Source organism: Dama dama, chromosome 19 (genome assembly GCF_033118175.1).
Source record: "Dama dama isolate Ldn47 chromosome 19, ASM3311817v1, whole genome shotgun sequence".
Lineage (NCBI taxonomy): Eukaryota > Metazoa > Chordata > Mammalia > Artiodactyla > Cervidae > Dama > Dama dama.
In genome coordinates, this window is record NC_083699.1 from 49074980 (window position 1) to 49084656 (window position 9677).

General features: G+C 33.8%; 1 protein-coding gene across 6 annotated transcripts in view; it reads left to right on the forward strand.

Annotated features, from left to right (window-relative positions):
* Nucleotides 1–6609, forward strand: part of ZNF148 (zinc finger protein 148) — a 138950-nt gene extending 132341 nt beyond the window's left edge. For all 6 annotated transcript variants that reach the window (XM_061166977.1, XM_061166974.1, XM_061166973.1 and 3 more), the window contains one exon: nt 97–6609. In XM_061166977.1, coding sequence (XP_061022960.1) covers nt 97–1695 — 1599 coding nt within the window. In that variant the 3' untranslated portion in view covers nt 1696–6609. The remainder of the gene's footprint in view (nt 1–96) is intronic.
* The last annotated feature ends 3068 nt before the right edge of the window (nt 6610–9677 follow it).

Here is a 9677-nt window from a genome sequence, read left to right on the forward strand (position 1 = left end):
TATCTTTATATTAATTGCTTTTTTTCTTTTCTTTTCTTGGTTGACCAAAACACAAAACTAAAACAAAAAACTCTCTCTGAACTTTGAATTCGACAGTATTTTTCCAGAACAGATCGCGTTTTGAAACATAAACGTATGTGCCATGAAAATCATGATAAAAAACTAAACAGATGTGCCATCAAAGGTGGCCTTCTGACATCTGAGGAAGATTCTGGCTTTTCTACATCACCAAAAGATAACTCACTGCCAAAAAAGAAAAGGCAGAAAACTGAGAAAAAATCATCTGGGATGGACAAAGAGAGTTCTTTGGACAAATCTGACCTGAAGAAAGACAAAAATGATTACTTGCCTCTTTACTCTTCAAGTACTAAAGTGAAAGATGAGTATATGGTAGCAGAGTATGCTGTGGAAATGCCACATTCCTCAGTTGGAGGATCGCATTTAGAAGATGCATCAGGAGAAATACATCCACCTAAGTTGGTTCTCAAAAAAATTAATAGTAAGAGAAGTCTGAAACAGCCATTGGAGCAGAATCAAACAATTTCACCTTTATCCACATACGAAGAGAGCAAAGTTTCAAAATATGCTTTTGAACTTGTGGACAAACAAGCTTTACTGGACTCAGAAGGCAATGCTGATATTGACCAGGTTGACAATTTGCAAGAGGGGCCCAGTAAACCTGTGCACAGTAGCACTAACTATGATGATGCCATGCAGTTTTTGAAGAAGAAGCGGTATCTTCAGGCAGCGAGTAACAATAGTAGGGAGTATGCGCTGAATGTGGGCACTATAGCTTCTCAGCCTTCTGTAACACAAGCAGCTGTGGCAAGTGTCATTGATGAGAGTACCACAGCATCCATATTAGATTCACAGGCACTGAATGTGGAGATAAAGAGTAATCATGACAAAAATGTTATTCCAGATGAGGTACTACAGACTCTGTTGGATCATTATTCCCATAAAGCTAATGGACAGCATGAGATATCATTCAGTGTTGCGGACACTGAGGTGACTTCTAGCATATCAATAAATTCATCAGAAGTACCTGAGGTTACCCCGTCGGAGAATGTTGGATCAAGCTCCCAAGCATCCTCATCAGATAAAGCCAACATGTTGCAGGAATACTCAAAGTTTCTGCAGCAGGCTTTGGACAGAACTAGCCAAAATGATGCCTATTTGAATAGCCCGAGCCTTAACTTTGTGACTGATAACCAGACCCTTCCAAATCAGCCAGCATTCTCTTCCATAGACAAGCAAGTCTATGCAGCCATGCCCATCAATAGCTTTCGATCAGGAATGAATTCTCCACTAAGAACAACTCCGGATAAGTCCCACTTTGGACTCATAGTTGGTGATTCACAGCACTCATTTCCCTTTTCAGGTGATGAGACAAACCATGCTTCTGCCACATCAACACAGGACTTTTTGGATCAAGTGACTTCTCAGAAGAAAGCTGAGGCTCAGCCTGTCCACCAAGCTTACCAAATGAGCTCTTTTGAACAACCCTTCCGTGCTCCATATCATGGATCCAGAGCTGGAATAGCTACTCAGTTTAGCACTGCCAATGGACAGGTGAACCTTCGGGGACCAGGGACAAGTGCTGAATTTCCAGAATTTCCCTTGGTGAATGTAAATGATAATAGAGCTGGGATGACATCCTCACCTGATGCTACAACTGGCCAGACTTTTGGCTAAAAAAAAAAATGTGTAAATAATACTGGCACTTTAGAACAGATTAATCAAGAGTGGGGTTACTCTGTGTAAAATGGAGTGCTGTACAGATTTAAGAGCAATGCGTTATAACAAGTTAAGCTGATATGAATAGCAAGATAATCCAATAACTGCGTTTTGTTTGGTTAGTCAGCATTCTTTGAACTGCCTTACATGTTGTCACCTTTACAGAAGCAATGCATTACTTGTTTTAGATCAGAAACTTGCTATTCCACCTACACCAAGTTTAAAAGGAAAAAAAAAAAAAAAGACTTTCGCACAATTGTTTCCTAACTGATATCATTGTACATTCTTAGGAGATTAGTAATTGTGTGAAATTTACTCATACTGTTTCTAAGTTTTTCAGCATAGTCATGGCACTTCAGCAGGGAATCTGAGTATACTTTACAGACAGAGTGAACTTAAAAGTTTAAATGTCAAGACATTATGGCTTAAATAAATTAGTGTGTCCTATGAGGGGAAAAAAGAAACCACCTTTTAAAGAATGATATGCCATATAACCTTGATTTTCATTTTGCATTATATTGACTTTTTCTTTTTGAGAAAAGTAATAAAAATCTGATAGTCTAAGACTCCACTATTTAAAAGCCTAATTACTTTAAAAAATATGCATACTTTCAAAACTTTTACCAAAATACATAACTGTTGAAGCATTCACTTCTATATGGAAGTATGCATATTGGTGTCAGTTTCTTTGTACAGTTGTACCTAGATATTTTTTATGATTTTTTCATGTGCAAGTATCAAGGTTTTGAAGTTTTAGTAAGAAGATCCTCTGTAGATTACATTCCCAAGAACATAATGCTTATACAAAATGTATATTCCACGTTTTAAAGCTTAATTGTATTTTACTTTACATATACACTTCAGTTAACATAGAGCACTTAGAATCTATTTGGTATTTTTGATTTCTCAAAGTAAAAAAAAATTTTAGATTTTTAGGTTTGATATGGTTGTGTCATAATCATCTCATAATTGAAAATTTTAATTTTTGGCAATAAAAGGAAATTGGGTATCTTTGGAACTGTAAAATCTGGTTTAATCCTTCTCTTTCTAGAATCTTGATAGATTGGATAATTAAACAGTATCCAGAGAAACTAAAGAAATGGGCATTTTAATTGCTTATTTTATCTTGAGTTACTTTTTAATGAACACTGCTCATTACAATTTTACAAGCCAAAAGTGTTTACTAATTCTAGTAACTACAGTTTCTTTTTCAGCTAGATGAGTGATCGGAAACCTTTTGTTGCATTTCAAAATCTAAATAAACTACAGACTTTATCCTTATACCACGAATGTTTTTTTTAATATTTTGTCTTCATACAGCATGGTACAATAAATAGTGCTTTTATATATATACATATTATATATATATATATATATATATATATATATACTTTTCTAAAGAATGATGGTTTGAGTTACACATTGGACAGTTCTAATTTTTGGAAAATAACAGTTATACTAATTTTATTATCCTCTTTAATTTGTTCCAACTTTTTGGTTTTTTATTTTAAATTTCCACCATCTTTGTCACAGTGCACACATACTGATAGAGCATCAGTAATCTAAAATTAATAACCCCTTGAAGATGCAACTTTATTATTAATTTCCATTTTAGCTTTTATATTGGCCTTATAGATCTTCAGTCTTTGTTTCAGTATAGAATGTTCTACATTTTAAATTATTTTTTCTTTTATTTAATGTTATCCCAAGACTGTTCTCATAAAGAAAGGGAACAAAGAAATATCTAACCTTAACATCTTTTACATTTATTTTGAATATATGGTATTTTATGATAAGGAATATAAATTATGTTTAATGTGGTTTCCTCTATACTTTGGTTATTAAACTTTGCTTGAAACTTTCCCATTTGACAGCTTTCTTTGCTGCCAAATTTTTCAAGAATTTTAGACTTCTTTGAAGTATATATTTAAGTTTTGCCATTATTGACTCTTAAGAATGGTGTGTCTTGCGTTGCACATCACAACCTCAAGAAGTCATCATTCAGGCGAGATGTTAACAATGAAACTGTGTTCTCTGTAGGAATAGGCATTTGTGCTTTTCTCATACTACTTATTGGGTGATAGTAGGCATTGATGTCCTGAGTTGTTTTTGTTTTGAGCCTGAATTTCTGTTCTGTTGAGAACTTGGTACAGAATAAAGTGGGGTTTTTGGTTTGTGTTAACATCACCAGCACAGTTTTTAGAATGTGGCTCTACTGCTGAGCAGTAAGCCTTTGAAAGTGGCAGTCAATGCAAGTAGAAAGAAGTTCAGGTGTTGCATTTCTGTGTTCGCCTCATTTCTTTACATCTACATAATGGCAGACTTTTCTACCACATTAGAAGCATATTTTGAGGTAAATGATACTTTGGCATAATTTACTGACTTACCACTTAAAGTATAGTCATTACTCTCTTTACTGTGAAATTTTACATGCCTACCAGAGTTACCGTGTATTAATATTATCATCATATGATAAACATCTCAACAGTTGGGTTTCCCCATTTTGCTTCAGAAAGTTACCTAATTTCTATCTGGGCATTAATAGAGAAAGCAAGTAGCCTTTTGTGCTGCTTTAAATCAGAATATTGAGGATATCCTTTTGCAATTTGGGTTTTGTTTTGTTTTTTCATTTCTTTTGGTGAGCAAATTGTTCTATGAAAACATGCTCTTACATCCTTAAAACTTGGCGAAATGTGAGCAAGGTGTGCTTTCTTAGGGCCCGTTCTCACATTTGAAGATTGGAAACACATCACATTAGATGAAGTAATATCTCTTGAACATCTTCTAAAAGCGTGTTTGTTTTTTAACTTACTGTACACATATTTCATTTAGTTCAGAATATTTGAAGTGGCTCTTAAATTTTTTGGATCTGCTTGCAGATTTTCTAGTTGATACCGCAGAAATCCATCCTCTTAGCTCTGGCTGAGTGAGGACTGCCAGTGGTCGGGTAATTTTCTCGTTCTGAGAGGCAAAAGAGGCCTTGTGCTCAGGGTAGGCTTTCATTTCCACAGGCCAGAGAAGCTTGCAAAGTGCCAGCTAGGTTAGATCTTTTGCCACTTCTTTCATTTTATTAATTTGGGTTTTTAAAGGGCTGTTTAAAAAAAAAAAAAAAAAAGCCGGGAAACTTAAAAGTAGGCATTACTGTAAAACTACATTTCTTAGACTTAGAACATTTTAAACTAGAACTCGTTTTTTCACAGTATATTTACTTGAAGCACTATTATAATCGATGAGAAACTTTTTGACTCTGCAATTTAATTTAAACTTTTTCCGTTTCAAATTGCTTTATTTCAGGGAAATAATTTTCCAGTTGTTTTTGCTATGTTCTGCAAATAAAAAACGGATGTTTCCTCTTTCACTTAAACTTTAGTAGGAAACAAAACTACAGCAGACAAACATTTCTTATTGTGTTTGTTGCTTTCTTTAATCCAATGGATAAAAAAGTAAAACCCTGTAAACATTATTTTATTTTTTTATGCAATACCATGCTGTAAATATGGTTCATCAAATAAGGATGTACCTATGATTGAATCTTTAATTCTGCACAGTTAGAGTTTATATATAAACGTGTCTTGACAATCAAGGACTTTTATGTGAGTCTTCCTTTATGATGTTTTATTAATGTTATGCATTCCATTTGTTTTGAAGTGAGTACCAATGTGCTAATTTGTATTGTCTGAAAGTATGTAATGTTTTTACAGCTTGTTTTTAAGAATCTGTAAATATGTACAAACAAATCACAGTACTGCTTTATGTTAGAAGGCATATGATGTTGTACTGTATGTAAGCAATAATACATAGCAGTGCTAACTTTACAAGTAGCATCAGGAAAGTTCTAAAAACATTTCAGAGTTATTATCTTTATTTCATTTAATAATGATTATCTTTAATCAGTTTTTATAAGCAAATTCCATTGTTCCTCCTTTTGGAACGTAACACTGTTTACACAGCATAATTGAAGTTGCAGGGGAGACAGGCTAAATCTGACTTCATCTGTACTCACTCTCACTAAGCATTGAATGGCCTTACCACTCTTCTGCACGATGGAGGAAGACTGCAGAACTCAGTGCCCATCACACTGAAGGAAGGGGGTGTGGGTTTTTTTTCCTGCTTCTGTACTGCTACCTAACTTTGTGGTTTGCTTTGGATTTTAATATTTGTTTCTGTTTTAGATTCAAGCCCATAAGTTTTGAGGTGACTTCAGCTCCATTGTGAAATAGTTCTCTTCATATTTCATAGCTACATTTCAACAATTCTAAACTTTCTACTTTGATTTTTAGATACTTGTTTTTCAACCTTGGTTTCTCAGCTGATCAGATGAATTTATTCAACTTAATACAAAGAAAGACAAACCTATTGTAGTTTGAATTGAGTAGATATTATACTGTACAGAACAGCTAACTATTTGAACACACACACATCACTGCTTTAGAAATAAACTCGCCAATTTATAAATGTATATGACCTACATTTTATAGGAAAATGTTTTTAAATGCTAGTCATTTATATAATGTGCTTTGAAGGATTTGCTAGTCCACTTCTGTCACTTTTTAGTACACTGGTATCTTTTATATGTAATGTATGCTTTTTATTATTGTAGCAAAGCATTTCAGTAGAAAGAATTTTGCAACAATATGGGGGAAATTTTTCATTGTTGGATTTGAATTATACTGGATTTTATCTGTGTAGTCTTACTTGTCTTTATTTTAATGCTGTCTGGAAGGGAACTTGGTATCCAAATAAAGCAGGTAACCTCATTTTACTTCAAGGGCATACTGTGTAGTGCTGAATTTAATCTGGAAATCTGATGACTTTGAAAAGAAAAACAAGTTTATAAAAATTGTACAGAAGAAATTAAATGTGTAATGGAAATCCTGATGGTGGAGCACGTTGAATTTTCTGATATATAGTGTTATTTTCCTGGGATCCCCTATGCCTTCTTTGTATTTCAACTAATAAAGGAAAAACCTTATCATTGAAACTGGTAGGATAATAGGATATTCTGATTATACAGTATTACTTTTCCTATCCCATTTTCTGACCCTTTCTCAATCACTGTAAATTTTATTTTCTATTTCCTCTTGATAATTAAACATGTACATAATATAGACACTGTTGTATAGAACTGAATGAATTTTGAGTTGCTGTGCTTAAGTGGTTAAACAAGAATATGGATACTGAGAATTTATAAAATGCCAGAACAAATTTATTGGAGGAAGGGGGGGCATCATATATGTCCTGGAAGGTAATAGTTGATGTTTCTTCAGCCCCCTGGGAAATCATTGTGAAAGAACTACAAACTCAGTATCTGACACCAGTGGGTCTTTCTTTCCCCCCTCCAAACATATGAGCACTAAATTTCAAAGTCTACTCAGGTGAAAATTGCTTTGCAATGAAACTTATCCCATTGAAATTTTCACTGTTAAATGATGTTTGTGATATTTTTAAATACAAACTTTTACATCAGTGGTCAGCAGCTTGGCAATTGAAATTCGGTAAGTCAATATATTTTAAAATACATTTTACCCTCCAAAAAGAATTGTTTTTAAACAATTGGGAGGATTTTTTGTTGTTGTTTAAATGCTTTTTTTATTGTCATTGTAAAAATAAAATTTTGCTTGACCCCATATTATGCCATGAATAAATTGCTGAGCCTTCATAATATAGTGAAAGCTTGTTTCATGCATAATCATGGGACAGAGAAATGTTCTTTAAACTGACCTATTCATTAAGAGGTTTAATGAGTTTCAAAGCTTCTTGACATTATTGTCATGTAGTAAACCTTGCCATTTGGCGTTTATAATACCATTTTATGTATTGTGATACTAAAGGAATTTGTTTTTGTTTTATTTTTAATTGAATTATTAGACTAATTTATATTTGCAAATTCTGCATTTAAAATGTGGACACTGGCTGTTTGAAAAATAAAATACAGAATACAGTTTTATGAATAATTTCCTAGCTGAATTTTTCACAATATTCTGAACCAAGTAACCTACTGATAAATATTTTAAAACTGGTAAGGTTAATATTAAAAAGAGGAAAAGAATGTCTGTACAGAGCGAACAGTTTGTTACACAAGTCGGGTAACAAGTAACAGGGCCCTTCCTGTAGTTTGTGTAGAATGTCATTAGGCGGTTCTGAAACACAGGAGTCGGGTGTTCACATTAGTCACCGGTATTTTAGACTTGAAATAAGTTTAACATAGAGCTAAGAATAAGAGTGTAAGAATGTATGATTTTTTATTTATAGATAAGATTGAATTATCATCATACATGGCTTGCCCCCCGCCTCCCCCGTTTGTGGAAATTTGTTTTCATCCATTTATCTCCTTGCCAGTACTCCCTCCCTGTTTTTTGACCAGTGGGACACATTGTAAGAAAGCTGTCTGAAGCTGTCTGAAAGCTGGAGTGCAGTCTGGGTCCTTGGGACAAATAGAAACGAACTGGCTTTTGCAAAGATTAATCCTAAGATCATAATGAGTTTATTAGCATGGTGCTTTAACCAGTTATACATCATAATACCACCGATAATCTACTAAAGCTTGCTTTGATCACACTTTTTCTTGAATGATGAGCTATGGAAGGGAGAGGGCCAGTGAGATACATGCCAACTATTCATGGTCGTTCTCCCACCTTCTGAAGACTGCAGGAAAAATTGAAGTCACTTGACTTAATGTATGTTTGATATCTAATCTTGAAAATTTATCAGGCACAAAGGAGTATGAAGATTTTGATGATTGCATGTTTGGATAGACGTTAAAAATTCTTTTCAGAGTGCTGGCAATTTTCCCCCAACTTTGATGAAACTAGTATGATATTGGAATAATTATTTTCATTTGATGGATAAAGAATCAGTGGAGCAGAAGTTTTAAGTGAACTAAAGGTAAATTTAGAGTCTCATTATTTTAGTTCTTTAGTCATTTTTAAATGTCCTTAAAAGGACATTTCTAGTAAAAAACATTTTACAAACACACTCATGCAGATGTATAGCCCTGTGAATAAGAGCTGGAATGTGAAATGTGATACTGTAAATGACATTTTCAAAGGGGTTTTTCCAAATTACTGGAAAAACTCAAGTTTAGAAATGGACTTGAATTGTGAAATAGAGAACATTTGAGCCTTTGCATATTTATCCATATGAACCTTTAAAGTTGTTGCTTTCTTAATTTTTTCTAGCTTATACCATTCTTAATAAGATTCTAAAGCTATGATGCCTGTGTCAAGGTGATGAAAGGGGCCAAACAATGTATATTATCTGTGATAGTAACTATTTTGTTGGTTTGAATTCTTGTGAGGGTATAGTATTCAGCATTGATCACCTACTTAGTAACAGGAGTTGTGCTAGATGGAAATAGGTGGTTGAAGCTACTAGTATCTTTATATGAACACCTGAAAGGTGTCAACTACAGGATGGTATCAATTTCAGGATGCGGGGTTGTACTTTAGATTATTAAAGCAAATATTCAGTGTTAGGATATGTCATTTCTCAACAAATGAGTAAGTAGTAGTCTTATTTTAGGATAGTTTTCTGGAGAGTTTTAGTAGATTCCAGAAGATAGAAATATACAGATAAATACAGTGGAAATAAGAAACCATTGTTAAAAATCATCCCCTAATTAAAATATCAAGTAGGATTGAATAGGATTATGGATAGGATTCAAACCTGGGCTGTGGAAATGAGACAGTAGGCTTTATTCAGAGGGAACTGACCTATTTCAAAAAAGGATTAAGTACTCAGAAATAACACCTGACTGGCCATTACTCCCAGACTATTATTATTATACTCTTCATGTCAGATAACTTCCACTAGCCCCTGATCATCTGATATCTTTTCCTTAGCCATTTCCTTCAATGTGTTTGGGTCACTGTAAAATGTATCTTTAAACCTCCAATATGGTAGTTTTCCTTTGTTTTCTTTGTGGGAACTGCAGCACTATC